The sequence below is a fragment of the Oryx dammah genome, unplaced genomic scaffold (genome assembly GCF_014754425.2).
Source record: "Oryx dammah isolate SB20612 unplaced genomic scaffold, SCBI_Odam_1.1 HiC_scaffold_27, whole genome shotgun sequence".
Lineage (NCBI taxonomy): Eukaryota > Metazoa > Chordata > Mammalia > Artiodactyla > Bovidae > Oryx > Oryx dammah.
This window is the reverse complement of record NW_024070211.1, coordinates 122342430-122358847: the sequence shown is the minus strand read 5'-3', so window position 1 is coordinate 122358847 and position 16418 is coordinate 122342430. Positions and strand designations below refer to the sequence as shown.

The 16418-nt window shown below is 39.2% G+C and overlaps 1 protein-coding gene and 1 pseudogene across 1 annotated transcript in view; one reads left to right on the top strand and one right to left on the bottom strand.

Moving 5' to 3' along the window:
* Positions 1-7782: 7782 nt before the first annotated feature.
* On the bottom strand, positions 7783-8603 carry LOC120853999 (annotated as a pseudogene).
* Positions 8604-11455: 2852 nt separating this feature from the next.
* Positions 11456-16418, top strand: part of NCKAP1 (NCK associated protein 1) — a 109417-nt gene continuing 104454 nt past the window's right edge. The window contains exon 1 of the mRNA XM_040227761.1: positions 11456-11930. Within this exon, the coding sequence (XP_040083695.1) occupies positions 11823-11930 (108 nt within the window). The 5' untranslated portion in view covers positions 11456-11822. The remainder of the gene's footprint in view (positions 11931-16418) is intronic.

Below are 16418 nucleotides of genomic sequence, written 5' to 3'. Positions count from 1 at the left end.
TAAGTCAGAAAGAGAAACAAATATGGTGTATTGAAGCATGCCTATGGAGTCAGGAAAAATGGTATTGATGAGCCTATTTGTAGGGATGAAATAGAGACACAGATGTACAGAATGGACTTGTGGACACAGTAGGGCAAGGAGAGAGTGGGACGAATGGGGCAAGTAGCAGCAACATATTAATATATACACTGTGCACGTATGCTCAGTCATGTCTGACTCTTTACCACCCTAGAGACTGTAGCCCATCATGTGTAAAACAGATAGCCAGTGAGAGGCTGCTGTATAACACAGGGAACCCAACTTGGCACTCTGTGATGATCTAGAGGGCAGGGATGAGGGGGGGGGGAGGCTCCCGGGGGAGGGATATACGCATAATTATGGCTGATTTCCATTGTTGTATGGCAGAAACCAATACAACATCGTAAAGCAATTTTCCTTCAATTAAAAAAAAATACAGAAAGGAATACACCAAGAAGCCTTTATTATATTTCAAAAAAATCAAATAATGATCCTTGATATAGAAAAGAGAGTATATGAATGTGTGTTCATATTTAGAAGGCATGGATATTTTGAATGTTCTTTATACATATGTCAAAATTAATCTTCAAAAGGATTACAGCACTACATGAAAGTGCACTTTTTACTACAAGAGCAGTTTAAACTTACTTCTTCTTGTTTTCCAAAGTATGGAGTCTTGCTGCTCTAAATTTTAAGGACTTCTTTTCTCTCCCACATTGTAAATTCATGGGGAAAATAAGTTTGGATTTTGTATGTTATAGAGAGAAAAATGCCCTTGATACCACAAATAATATAAAATTATAAAGATTAATATTTCTCTATTTTATTACAGCATTTTTTCTTACAATAGATCTTAGGCTTAACCTAAAATTTAATAAAGAAAAATTAAATGAAGAGTATATTAATCAAGCTTATCAATATAATAATATCCCCAAGGCTAGAGCCAGTACTGACAGCAAAAATGCTCTTCTATGCTTCTTTGGAAACAGAAAAATGAGAAACTTTTCTTAGACTGAATCAATCAAAATGATTTTGTAATTTTTCTTGTCAACTAGTGCAAATACCTAGCAAAAATTTAATACTAGCTGAAAAAAGTTTTAATAAACGTAACACCAGGATTCTGAAAGTTATCTGACTTTTTAAAATTGTTTTTGTTTACACCTATAAGCCAGTCAATCTTAAAGGAAATCAACCCTGAACACTCATTATAAGGACTGATGCTGAAGCTGAATTTCCAGTACTTTGGACACTTGATGCAAAAAGCCAATTCATTGGAAAAGACCCTGATGCTGGGAAAGATTGAAGGCAGAAGAAGAAAAGGGTGATAGAGGGTGAGATGGTTGGATGGCATCGCCGATTCAATGGAAATAAACTTGGGCAAACTCTGGGAGGTGGTGAGGGAAGCCTGAGGAACTCAGAGAAGCCTGGCACGCTGCAGTCTATGGTGTCACAAAGAGTTGGACACCATTCAGTGAGTGAACGATGACAATAATACATCAGTTAGAGAGTTTTTTACATAATCAAATTCCCATGGTCAAAGTTGCCCAAGACCAAAATATATGAAATGAGCACTGGATGAGTGCCAGTCTTCAAAGAATTGTGAATCACCTAGAAGAAAAAAATGTTTGTCCAGTAGGTGGTTTATCTTTCTCTTTTTCAACTCAGTGACTCAGTACAATGAATGCACTGGCTGCATTCTTCCTTTGCTTTTCAAAGAAATCAAGATTTAGGAAGCCCGACTCATGCAATGGTGTATCACATGCTATTAGCTCAGCTTCAGTTTGATAGAGAGATATGTATTCAACTGAGCTTAATAAGTTTGACCGTTTGTTTTGGCTATTGCTAAGCATGTTACTTTGATATTTATTCTTACAGTCTCCTCTTTTAAAAATGTTTCTAAAAATTACCATCAAGCACCATGAAAACAGTTAACTCCTGTTAAGAATTCTGTTTATAAGCCCAATTCCTTTCTGAAGGAACAATAAATAGTTGTCTTCTAAAAATAATTCAAAATTATCTCTTTCAAGAGTTTCCAATTATTTATGGTTTATACTATTTATTATATAAATAATTCTAGTTTAATTATAGATACATTAAAACCCTTTACAGTCAAGTTTGGGAAAATGTTAAGTGTCAAAGCTGGATAATGAATATATAGGACGCCTTTATACTCTTTATCCTTTTTATGTTTGAAACAATTTGTAATATAAAGTTAATATTTTAAAAATCTTACAATAAAGGTAGCAACACCACCTGAAATAAAAGAGATATAAAAGAAAAAGAAATCTTTCACATAAATTAAATTAAACTGTTTCCCATAGAGATAAAAAAAAAATCCCTTAATCCTAATTTTTTGTTATCTTTTTTGAAATGATCTTATTCCACAAAGAATCTGAGGCAGCTCACTTAACTCCGATAACTGTAGTCAAGTCCATTATTTTGTGTCAAACATTTAATGTTAAATGATGGTGATGGTATTTACTATATATTTACTTTTTGCCTACCTTAAAAAGCAATAGCAGTGTGGAACATAGGCATATTGTACACTGCAAAAAAGGAATTTGCCACTGGGCATTGAGGTCAAGAGAGGGGACATTTCATTAATAAGAGTATATTGTCAGCATTCAAAAACATCTAAATGTCTAGGTATTTGAAAACTTAACTAATACTGGATTTTGTTGGAATTTATTGCTTTCTCCATTTTTGTGATCCTTTCTTATATTCTATGTCCTTTTCTTCGTCATGTTAAATTTTACTTCTTATTAATCCAGTGTGAATAGAGTGTACCAGCGACAGATTTCCAAATGTGCTGCTTTATACAAAGCAGCTTTGAAGGCTGAAAAGTTGGCTGGATCTGCTTTAGCAGCATGCTTCTGAGACTAAATTTACAATTTTTCTGCATTCATTCTGAGGCAGACTGACTACGGCTTATGTAATGTGCAGAAGCCACAGAATCTCTTTAAGACATTATATATTTCATTAAGGAGGCAGCCAATGCTATATTACATGTAGCAGTAAGACAAAGGGCAAAAACTGAGAGCAAAATAGCAGTTTCCTTTGCACCAAGCTATGTAGTCAAGGTATTCAACTGAAAATAAAATAAAATCATTTAAGTTTCATGCGTTCAGTTCTTTTTCCTACTTTCTGTTGGAGGTGCCAAAGTGTGGCACCAGAAGAAAGCAGATAAAGAAGGAACTTGAGTAATCCAGCTACAGTGGGATATTTAGTCCTGATAAGGATGTTGACTACAAAGTCTACACTTTCATCCTGTGGAAAGATTACCATAGAGTCAGTTGCTATGCATTGAACTGATTAAGAAAGAGACATTTTTTACATTCTGAATGCTGGTCTGAACATTTGTTTTTCAATATTTATGTCAGGTTAAACCTGGACATTTAACACATGATTACTTTGGGTATACAACTGCTCTTCCTGTAGCTTTTTGGATGGACTCATTACAGTCCAGTATAGTTCTGAATCTTTGGTCTGTGGGCCTTATACAGGCTTTAGTGAGACTGTAAGTTCTTTAAAATTGCACTAAAATTTTCTATATTTTTATGGACAGGATGCCTAGTTTTGTTAGATTTATATAGCATCCATGATCCAAAGCTAATTAGGAACCCTTAATTAGAATCAAGAATTAATTTGGCCTATAAAAACCAAAATGTAAGGAAAAAAAATGATTTCAGCTTTATTTTAGTTCTGCTTCAACTCCTTGGAGGAAATGAGTAAAGACGAGTTGTCAGCTTCATTCCGTTCTTCTGATTCAAGTCATGAACTTTAAGTCTGTCACACCCTCTCTTAAAACAAGAGAGTAAGCTACACTAACTTTGTTATTTCCAGAACTGGTTGACTAGCAATGTCCCCTTCTGGTGTTTGGAAGTACTATAGTTTGTAATCTAGTGGTTGCAGTTTTAGAATATATTAGATAACAGAATGACTACCATTTTAAGCTAATATATTAGATAACATAAATATTTTCTATTTATAGCTATTTATAAATACTTTCAACTTACAAAGGTCAAACTATTCTATAATTAAAATCTGACACAAGAAAGTATTTACACATACATATTCGTATGCTAATGTTTGTTTTAACATTCTCCTATATTGTAAATGTAGAATCTATGACATGAAATAAGTAAACAAAATTTGATACTAGCTGTGAAACATGGCTTTCTTCTTTTCACAAACTGAAAGTTAATTGTTCATCCTATTATTTCAAGTGTAGCACAAATAAAGACCACTGGGAATGGGAGAAATACACAAAGTGTGGAAAATTTAAATAAATTCTGATTCTAAAGTTTTGTTGGGAAAAGAGTAATCAGTTGAAGTAATTAGAAATAATGGAAGAAACGGGAAAAATGTACCATACAAATAATCTAGGTAGGACAATGAATGTTCATAGCTTTAAAGCAAGGAAACAGTAGCAGCTTAGTTTGTATGATGGTGGCTAAGTAACACTGGATTTGAATTTAAGTGGGTATAGAAAGTTGAATTTAAGCATCAGTGAACACTTGACTTATTGTAAACATTTAGGTTTCAGTGATGTTTTAGTAGGGGAAAATCATCTTATAATGAGTTTATAATATTTAGCATAATGTATATTTTATAAGAAAAAATTTAATGTCCCTAACATTTGCACATAATCAACACTTAGAAGCTTAATGATTATGCTGTGTGTCTAACATGAAACAGAGGAACTGTCTTTTTCAGAAATTATTACTTTGAAATAGGAATTTGTCAAACAAAGCAATGCTAATCAATTGGACAAGTTTTTAAATTTTTTTGGTTGAGTCTTAAAACACAGTTAGCTATATTATTCTCTAACCACTACTCTCAATTCCTTTGCCACTTTTTCTCTCCATAGCTAAAAACAGAAAAATCTACAGCTCTTCATCCCTTTTGTGCCACATACCAACGCAGAAAATCATACATCTGGGCAGGCTGGGACAATAATAATAATCACCATAGACGTAGTAACAATAAACAGTTATATTCACTGAATTACACAAGGTACAGTCCTAAAAATTATTCCAAACATTCCTCAAACAATCTAGTAAGTACAATAATCTTCATTTAAGGTGAAAAATTGAGGTTCAGAGTGCTTTAGTCACATGTCAAAGGTCCACGGCAAGTGCGAAAACCATGATTCCAGCTCTGTCAGTGTGATCCCAGAAGCTAGGCTTTTTTTCTGCTAAACATTCAATATTTGTGACACATGACCTCCCTTTTACGCTGATGAACTACTTCTAATTATTGAGAAAATAGAAGATATAAGAAAACTTTCCTATCTTTCCCAAACCAATTCTGCTGACCTACATCAGTGTTTTCATTAAGTGGTTAATAGCCTGAGCTCTGCCCCTTACCAGTTGAGGCCTTAGGAGCAACTTCTTCATCTGTTTAATAGGAATAATGAAGTGTTCCTATTTTAGAGTGTGTTATGAGATGAAGCACATTAATACATGTAAGACACTGGAGCAGAGCATGACACAATGCAAGTACTCAATAAATGTTATCTAATATCATTATCTTGGCTTTTCCTGGAACTCCTACTAGTCAAAATTAGTTTGTCTGTTTATCATCTGATTCCCCTTCCTTTCCTTTCTTCCTGTTCTGTCAAGGTTTCTGTACCTTTGATTATCCTTTCTGTCTGTTCTGAGTTATAAATCTCTCCCTCTTTACAGGATAATCTGACAATTTACACTGAAAGTAAACAAAGAACCCTCTCTGGACCCCTCTGGCCTATTGCCCTAGTCTCTGGTTCCCTTCAAACTCCTGTTCAGTCTTCTTTGCTGACTCCACTTAACTATATTTGATTCCTAAAGTCAGAATTCTTCAGGGCTTTGGAAAGTGAAAGTGAAGTCACTTAGTCACGTCCAACTCTTTGCGACCCCGTGGACTGTAGCCCACCAGGCTCCTCCATCCATGGGATCCTCCAGGCAAGAATACTGGAGTGGGTTGCCATTTCCTTCTCCAGGGGATCTTCCTGACCCAGGGATCGAATCAAGGTCCCCCGCATTGCAGGCAGATGCTTTAACGTCTGAGCCACTAGACCCTAATTTCCTTTTAAAAATACTCTCTCCAAAAATGATCTCATCTATTGCCACGATTCCAAATATCATCCACATTTTGATGATCCTAAGTTTATACTTCTAGTCTAAACTTCGTGGAGGTCCAGTTCAGTATGTTCGATATTTTTCCCAATTTTTGTAAACTATTTATCTTTCAGTTTAGTTCAGTTCAGTCGCTCAGTTGTGTCCGACTCTTTGTGACCCCATGAATCGCAGCACGCCAGGCCTCCCTGTCCATCACCAACTCCCGGAGTTCACTCAGACGCATGTGCATCGCGTTGGTGATGCCATCCAGCCATCTCATCCTCTGTCGTCCCCTTCTCCTCCTGCCCCCAATCCCTCCCAGCATCAGGGTCTTTTCCAATGAGTCAACTCTTCACATGAGGTGGCCAAAGTACTGGAGTTTCAGCCTCAGCATCAGTCCTTCCAATGAACACCCAGGACTGGTCTCCTTTAGAATGGACTAGTTGGATCTCCTTGCAGTCCAAGGGACTTGCAAGAGTCTTCTCCAACACCACAGTGCAAAAGCATCAATTCTTCAGTGCCCAGCTTTCTTCACAGTCCAACTCTCACACCCATACATGACTACTGGAAAAACCATAGCCTTGACTAGACGGACCTTTGTTGGAAAAGTAATATCTCTGCTTTTTAATATTAGGTTGGTCATAACTTTCCTTCCAAGGATCTTTAGGGTAGATTAAATGTAAAAATATGAGCTGGAAGTTGAGTATCATCATAAGCTTAACCTGTAGTTTAACTCAAGCTTTGTTTTACCATTTTTTTTTTTTTTTTTGCCAATTTTACATGTAGCATTCTAGTATTTTAAAATGCTTACGACCAAACCCCAAGGATCAACCAATAAGTGTGTGTATACACTGATACGTCATCTACTATTTAAGTATGTCTAGGCACAATACATTTCTAAAACAAAAACAAAAAATTCACGAGTCCTTTGTATTGCAAAAAGAACCAAGAAGAATTAAAACCAATCATAAACAGAAATTATTCATTAGAGTTTTTCCACAGAAAGAACCTGAAGTTCTTTGAGTGATTTTAAAAGGAAATATAGTTTGCAGAGCAGAAGCAAACAAACATGTGTAAAGTGCATTATCAAGATCTCGCAGGCTGTAAGATGAATTTAATTGGATGTGAATAGTCAAGATCAAGGCTGTAATTAATTTTTCATTGTTTTCTTTTTGAACTTTTTGGATCAGTTCTATTTTGGACATGTCTTCTGTTGACTACTGGAGATAGCTTCTGTTTCATTTATACTTCTCTTGGTTACTCCTTTGCAATACCAAGTTGCAATCTCTGGCTAAGTCCTAACTCCTTATTCTCTTACTATAGATACTGGGATACTGTTGCTGCATCTTTCCCCGTTCACTTTCTTAATCATTTTTAGTTGTGTAATTTTTATACCTTATGGTCTTTGAATACGTAGGAGAACACAGCTTGAAAGATTGATTTAGCATGTATCTTACTGTCTGTTCTTTTTATGACCACAGTTAAACGACAGTGAAATCTACTGTCCTTTTCAAAGTTTCTTCACCCAAAGTTGGTTCTTCTGTCTACTGTATGGTCTAAGTATATGCAATCTTTAGAACAGCTTAAAAAAGTAAAATTTCCTTGCAAAACTCCATTTGTTTCTTTTTTACATTGCCTAATCTTTCCCCACAGTCTGACCCATTTTTCACTTGCTGGTCTTCTACACCGACAGCGCTGTGCTCAGGCCCTGCTCATGCTTCCCGAGACCCTGGCCCTCCGGGAAGCCGTACTTCTGCACGATTTTATGTGCTACCGTGCCCCCCCATGTTGGCAAGGAAGGAGTTGCCAGGGTCGGTTGGGGATCGGGGTCTGTCTTGTTCCTCGTACACTGGGGGAGGGATAGCAGCTTTCGAAGACTGTGAGCGAGGTCGTGAATCCTCTTCATAAGGGAAGTCTTGGGGTAACTCTTTGTCCTTCTCCACAAGAGACGTGGGAGGTGCAATGGCAACTCCGACCATACTTCTTTTCCTCCTCTCTCGCTCATAATCTTCATCTTGATCAGAATCTGGAGCGAGTCGCCTGGAAAACCCGCTAGCTTCATGTCTTGTCTTTACGCCTCTTTTCTCTCTCTTCTATTTCCTTCTGTCTTTCCAGCTCCCGCTGCCTCTGTCGCTCCTCTCTTTGGCGCTTCACTACTTTCTCATAATCGTTAGGAAACATGGGATCGTATTCATCAGCTAAGGGGATCAAAACTTCTCCTGCAGAAAACCCGCTGGGAACAGGGTCCCTGAGGCCTGCAGCCACGTGCGGTGGAGTGTCCACGATCTGCCGCTCATCTGAAGAGCCGCCTCGCTTTAGGTCGATTACTGGAGCAAGGGCTGTATTTTGTTTTGTCCTCTGGCTCTTGGCCTGAGTGAGAGCTGCCTTCTTCACCTGGAGCTGAGACTGCAGGAGTTTGAAGTTTCTTGACCAGCCTTCTGGTTTTGAGTCACCGGTCTCCACTCCCAGGTCATCTTACAGGGACATCTTCTCAGTTCAGTGCCGGCCCGATGCGCCGCCAACACCGTGGGCCTATAGTAGGATTTTATAACTGAATCATTGTAAAATATATTTGTGGGTCACAAAATATAATTCTATTATGAATTCTTCTATAAAGCCAAATTTATTCCTCTTCCAATTTATATATTTTCCAGTTTGGGTTTTCAAATGTTTACTTTCCTTACAGTGGCTACTTTTATACTTCTCTCAAAAAAAATAATTTTCAAAACACAGTTCTGTAACTTCTAGTCAGATTTATGGAGATATACTTTACATATAGTAAAATTCACACTTTTTAAGGCTTATTGGTCTATGCTAGCTAAATTTCTATGATTACTGCAAATAAAAAGCTATCATCTACTTTCTAAATCTCTCTGAAGCCTTATGTTCTAGGGACAAATAGCAAAAATCTAACTGAAGTGAAACAATTTGAAAATCTTTAGTACCAAAGGAATTGTGAAGACTATGCTTTATATGATGAGGGAAATAAAATCTTCAATCAAGCTTTTTAAAACTTATCTAATCTTTTCTAAGTTTCCTAATCATTTTTTAAAATTTCTGCTTTTCCAGAAAACAATAGGAAGAAAAAAATCTACAAGATGGGCAATTTTTATAATAATTTTATAGGCTGATTCACATAGTATGACATATTTTCAAAGACTGAAATACTGAGAGAAAATATAAAAGGACATATACTAATTATACTTGCCATAAAATCATATATGCATAGGAAAATACATGATTATTACCTTAGCACTTACAATAAACTTTATATTATGCGTGAGGTCAGTCACTTCTGTGATGTCTGACTCTTTGCGACCCTATAGACTGTAGCCCACCAGGCTTCTCTGTCCATGGGTTTCTCCAGGCAAGAATACTGGAGTGAGTTGTGGGGTCCTCCTCCAGGGGATATTCCTCATCCAGGCATCAAACCCAAGTTTCTTGTATTGCAGGCAGATTCTTCACTGCTGAACCACTGGGGAAGCCCACTTCGCACTACACATATGGGTAAACTTCAAAAGGGTTGGCTCAGTAACAAAATTCTTTTTGATGCAAAATGTAGAGACATGCAAGAATTATGAATACTTCACTTACACCTAATAAAATATTCTATTCAATCTAGGACCAGTATGTCTAAAAGTTAGTTATAATAAAAATTCAATAATGAGACTAGAATCTACAGAGCTCTCCCTCTATCCCGTGCTTCTAAGTTATAAGCAGCAAGTGTTCAAGTTCGTATGGAATCCTGATAGTGGCTTTTCTAAATGACAGCTGTGTTCAAATTTTAATGTGGCACTACTTTATTGTTCTCTCTAGATAGCACGTTTGAAAAACTAGAAAATGATATAACCTTTCTATGTAGGACTCTAATTCTGTCTGATTAAATTTGCCTTTGGTCCCTGAAAAAGGCACATCTTTACTCCCCACCCAGCTCCCTACACCCTCTCCTTCCCAGGTATGCCCTCACTATCTCAGGTTCCAGACTCTTACCTTCTCTAAATTAATATTTAAACTATCAAGTTGGAATGCAACCAGAAAAATTAAATCCCCCAATATGCTAATAACTAATACTAGCTCAATAGGTGATCTCTCTGAGGTGTTTCTATTAAAAAACTTTCATTCAAGTTAATTTTGTATACAGGTTTCCAAGCATAACGGCAGGTAGGATTTTTCGGTGAATGTAGGACTCTTTTCAAAGCTCCTTAAATCAAGTTCAGTCTACTGCCTTGATCTTGTAATATTAAAAAGAAAATTTCTGAAGGAACTCTATATATACTAGATTTAAAAAAATGTTTCAGAATATATTCCTCAATTTCTTTTCCATAAAGTGTTTTGATCAATCCAATGACACTTTTGTAATGTCGTTTACTGAAGGTGGCAGAATATTTTGTCAGTTACTTAGAAATTAATACATCAAACGAAATTAAGGCGAAAAAATCCATCAAAACAGCTTGACTCCTCTTTGCTGGAGTTGCTCACCCAAGTCAATGACATAAGTCCTTGGTTTTGCTCACTTTTGGAATCAGAGGGGGCAGCCTTCGGGTGTGACTGGGAGGTGTTTGATCAGGAAAAAAAGAAAAAGAAAAAAAAGATGGAAAAGCAGAATGTTGCCAAGAAGGGGTGGGATTTGGGGCGGAGGCCAGAAAAAAAATAGGAAAGTTCCTTCATGCGCTTGAAGAAACATTTATTTCTGCCTCCCTCAGGCCAGGGCCTCTTCTATTGACGTCTTCTCCGAAGGGGTAATCCCGTCGACAAATGTCAGATTCTGATTATCTGAGAAACTTGAGTCGCCCGCACTTTGCGACTCTCTCCTGAACTGCCTTGAAGCGGGGGAGACAGGCAGGAAAGGGGAGGAAGGGAGAGGCGAAGGCCGCCTCGCAGAGCACATCTGCTGCGTTCAGCCGGAGCGTCTGTCAAGCAGTGGGAGGGAAAAGAGCATGGAGCCACCAGCCCACTCTCGGGCGAAACTCGCCAGAAAAAAACCCGCCCTGCCCCCGCCCCCTCCCCGCGGGCTTCTGCTGGTTTCTTTAGGGAGGTGGTGGAAAGGCAACTTTTGGAAACTTGAAAGGGGAGGGGTGTGTGGCGGACAGAAAAACGTAACCTCATCAGGTCGGGCTTAGGCTCCCCGGCCAGGGGGCGGACCATGCCGGGTTGGCTCGGCTGTGGAGCCGGAGCCGCGTCCCGAGCGGCGGCTGCAGCGAGGCCGGGCGAGGCGGGCCGAGGCTCCCGCCCGCGCGCCCCCCCCACCACTAGGCGCAGTTCCCCGTCCGGCCTCGCGAGGGCGCCGGCGCGGCAGATCAGGTGACCGAGCGCTCGTCCGGGGCTGCGGGGAAACGGCCTCGTTCTCAGCCGCCTGAGACGCCGCCGCCTCCGCCACACCTAGTGGAGGAGCCGGGGAAGGCGGCTCGGTGGTGGGGGCTGGGGCGAGGAGCGCCGGGGGTGGGGACGGAAGGGCGGCGGACCGAAGGCAGGAGGCCGCCGGGGCGCGGGCTGCTGCGGGGAAGGGGACGACGAGGCGTCCGTCGCGGCTCGCTCTCTCCACCCGCACGGGATTGGGGCGCGAGGGCCATGGGCGCGCTCCCCTGAGGCGGAGGTCACGGGCGGGAGGGGAGGAGGCCCGACCGAGGGAGCTGCGGAGGCCGCGGGCCGGTGACTGGGCGCGAGGCCGGCAGCGCCGGCCCCACCACCACCACCGCCACCACCACCATGTCGCGCTCCGTGCTGCAGCCTAGTCAGCAGAAGCTGGCGGAGAAGCTCACCATCCTCAACGACCGGGGCGTCGGCATGCTCACCCGCCTCTACAACATCAAGAAGGTGCGCACGGGCCGGCGAGGCCTCGGCGGGGGCGGGATGGAGGGCAGCGGAGGCCTGGGCGCTGGGGGCGGCGGGCGGCGGGCGGCGCCCGGGGCAGAAAGCACGGCCTCGCGGCCGCAGGCCCCGCCGGGGTCGCCGGGATGCGCCGCGGCCTAATGCGGGGCCCTGGCGTCTCTCCCGCCGGCTCGCGGGCCGGCCAGGGACGGAGAGGAGCCATTTGCCCGCTCCCAGCACTGGGAACTGGCCGGCCCGGCGCGGGGTGAGGGGCGCCGCCGCCGCCCCCTCCTCGGCGCCCTGGCCCCCGGAACTGGGTCTGCGCGAAAGGGAGGAGGACGGATGAGATCCTAGGAGGGGGATAGGACAACTTGGGTGTTCCGTAACTGAGATCGAATGGTAGAAATCTGGCGGAGATGGCAGCAGTTTTTTTCCCCTTAGTTCTTTTGGTATGTAAGTGGGAATGTGAGAAGGGAATGGCTCATCTGGATGAGCCCTACATCTCCTCCACTTGGCCATTTTATTTTGGATTGCCAAATAAAAGCCATTTAAGAGTGTGTTGACGATTTGGAATTATTTCATTTTGAAGGTGGAAAGGAGGTGGGAGTGAGGGTGGAACCAGTTTTCTCCTGAAATGCTTCTGGGTTGTGAGTCACTAGGACAGGAATAACCTCCTCTCTTTTCTCTTTACTCCTCCTCATCTTAGTTTTTCCAACCATGTCGATAATACCGAAATATCGTTTCTTAAATTTCTTTACGTTCGGTGTCTATACAAAATAGAAGCTGTGATTGTGTTGCTCTTAGGCTGATTTTATGCTGTAGTCTGATCGTTTGAGTAACTCTAGCTAATAGGCCCATTGAAAGTCTTTACAGGGCTTTCTCAAGATTAAGGAATGCAAGGCTGAGTTGAAGTTAAGAAGAATAGATTGAAAGAGCAAATATTACATTAATTTATTTTAGAAAAGAAAGACCAGAATTCTATTCCTTTTAAGGCAAAGTTAGTAAGTTTTTAGTAATTTGATAAGGAGAAAACTTGATTTTTTGATGCAAGCTAGATCCTGACAGTTTCCAGTGTGTATTTGATGTTATATCTTCATAATTATTTTTTTTGGCTTTTTAATGCATTTTGAATATTTCCTTTTCGTTTAATCGTAGCAGTAGAGTTGTAGCCCTTGTAAATTAGGGCTCTTGAAGAAAAAAATACTTAAAAATTCGTATGATGGAGTTCAATATAAAACTGACCTATTTCAGCCATTTGAAATTCTAGAGATGACTGTCCTGTTTTAATAGGAATAAATTTTGTGTAGCGATTGGCTTCCCAGAATATGAGGACTTTTTGACTTTAAACCTAGTGCACTCTGGAAAGTAAAATGCCTCTTCACACATATTTTGTGTGACAGGAGCTCAGGGTCATTCCAATGAAACCCTCTGCATTTACTGAGAAGAGACTTGGTTATAAGTTTATGTAAGTTTGTAATAATTTTAGATAGTATTATTTACAGGTTCATTGACCTGAACTTTTTTGTGAGATGCTCCTTAAATTGGAAATTCGTTCCTATATGATCTTGGTGCAAAAAAAAAAAAAAAAAGGCAAGACAAACATCGCTAAAAGTTACTAGAGGTGTGGTATTGTGGTTAAAGGAAATGGTTATGATGGTTTCCAAAAGAGGAAGTGAGAGTAACATCAAAAGTGATTCGGGTATTTAGGCAAAATTCCTCTTTTTAAAGCATTCGTTACACATTTTTATGGCATGAAAATAGTCGGATTTTACAAATTTCATCTTCATAAATGATCGAAGATTAGACTAAATTCTAAGCGTTCAAACGCTTCAGTTCACTGCCTTTTCTCAAAAGCCTATTTTTTCACTTCCTCTTTTGAGAAGCTTTAGGCTCTTGCATTATTGAACTAGTACAATTTAAAGTGAGTTGGTCAAGTGTCTAATATTTTGAATTATTGAAATGTTATATTTCAGCATTTAACACATTTATAATTTCTTGAGAAATACTTCTACCTTGTCTGAGTGATTGTGAGTTCCCACTCAGTGGGGACTGTGTTACTCATTTTTGAATTACTAGTACTTGGGGTCTTATGTGGTCCATGAAGCTTTCAGTTAGGACTTGTTGAAAAGGATGAATACATTATGCATATTATGTATGTATGTATATGCAACATATATATGAGTGTGTGTGTGTGTGTGTGAGAGAGATCTTGCTCTGATTTTAATAATAATAGCTTTTGATCTGCCCTCCTCATGTGATTTTATATACAAATACATCAGATGGATTTTGAGTCTTTAAGCCTGTATAGAGCTGTGTATAAAGGCTGGCGTTATCTTCCTGGCTGGCTGGGATTGAAACATTTGTTCAAAAATATTGCCCCCAAAAGTGATTAAGATCTGTTTACCATGTTTATAAGGTTCGTGCTGTCTACATTTTTATGGCAGTATAAACCCACGTAATCTTTTCAATCTCAATCTCTTATAGTCCTAAAAAAAACCCCAAAACCCTTCTACTGCATAATACATGTCTGCCGGTCATTTACCACATTTTCATTAATTCATGTTTTCATTAGATTGTCTATCAGATCTGATTACTGTTTCAACTAAAAGTCTGCAATGGCAATATTTTAGTGAGCATATAGAGTGAAAAATATTTCAGTGACTTAAGTAGCAATAAAATAAGTTACTATAACCAAGAATAAGAGGCTTTAATACTTAGGGGAATGTAACATGGCCCCTGAAAAATAGTTTGCTTTTTGAAGTAAAATTTTATCAATTGAGTGATTTTTGATATCTTAATATGTACAGGCTGGAGAAGGAAATAGTAATCCACTCCAGTATTCTTGGCTGGGAAATCCCACCAACAAAGGAGCCTTGTGATTATAGTCCATAGGGTCGCAAAAGAGTCGAACACCACTGAGTGATTGAACAATGAACAAATACGTACAGGTTATGAAGATTTTAAGAATCTGTAATTAAATCAGAGATTTAAGAAGATGTGAAGGAGGATTTTAGGGGAAAAAGGTGAAGGTGGTAGGTAGTTTTACATTTAAATTTATTTATTTCAGAATGTCTTAATTTTTAAAAAATTAAAAATGTCTTCCCTTTTCTGGAGCTAATACTACTACCCACTTATATAGTGACTTTTAACATTTCAGCCTACTTGTATATCACTCATTGTAACATGGCAGGGCAGTGTGGTGAAAGTAAAGAGTATCAAGCCAGAAGTTAGGAGACCTGCCTTCCAGTCTTCAGTATGTCACTGAGAGTTTTGTAATACTGGGTGGGTGTCTTGACTTCCCTGAGCTTCATTGTTTTTCATCTGTGAAATGGGGGAAAATTAACTGAAAGGAACACTCAAGTCTGTTCCAACTCTGATTATGTTATCTTTACAAAGTAGAAGTTAAGGCCCATTTTAAACAGTTTAACTGAGCTCAGTTTAGTTTTTCTTAATATAGGGATGGTAATACATGATCTGTCTACTGCACAGGATTGTGAAGATAAAAGATTATAACAATGTGAAAATAGTTTAAAACTTCTATGAATGTAAGATGGTATTTGTTTAGGACTCTCAGTAACTTTTGGGAGCAACATTTGTTTTTTCCTGAAATTTTACTGCTGTCTAGCAAACACATATACCAAAACTCCAAAAAGGAAGCATTTGTGTGTGTGTGTATGTTTATTCCTTCTTACTTTTTTCTATTTTTTCCTACGCCATCACCAACATGAACTTGATAATTCTGTACCAAAAAGATCTCAGTTAATACTTTTCATGTTTTTCATCTTGTTAAATTACTGCTTCAATTCTAAAGGACAGAAAGGTGAAAATACCTATCCAGTTATTGCAAACTTCTTTTTAATGGAGTGTTTTTATTACAGGCTTTTGCCCGTGATTTTGGATAAATTTATTTTATGAGTAAGGAAGTTAATAGCAGTGTAAAATTAAAAGTCTTTACCTGATATCTGCTTATCTAATGGAGGTAAAAAAAATGTATGTGAAGTATGCAGTCAGGGTAAAGAAAGGGGAATCAGCTTTAGTCTTCCCTTTCAGTGTTGGATTTCTCTTCATTTAAGGGCCTTATTTTCTGTGTGGGTTAATCAGGAGAAGAAAGCATGTTCCAAAGATTGGATTCTGGAAAGTTGTAGAAGTACTGTTAGTACCTATAAAATTTTTTCCCCAGGGAGATTTTCATTATCAAAATCCTTAAACATGTTAAGAAAGCATTGTCTCTCCATCATCTGTATTTAAGTTCTATATATATATATAAAACATGTATATATTTATGTAAACAAATCCTCCTACCTCTGTTTGTAACTTTACTTTTCAAGGAAGCTGCTTTAAAAATGAGGATTTGATAATTCTGTTTCTTGTTAAACTGGAAGGTAGGCTGAGGAGATAAAGATCACTGAAAACTACTTAGGAAAGAGGCTTATTTTTATTATTTTTAAGTGGCAGTGGTAAATTGTCCACCTTTTGTTTCCTTTGTGGAATTGT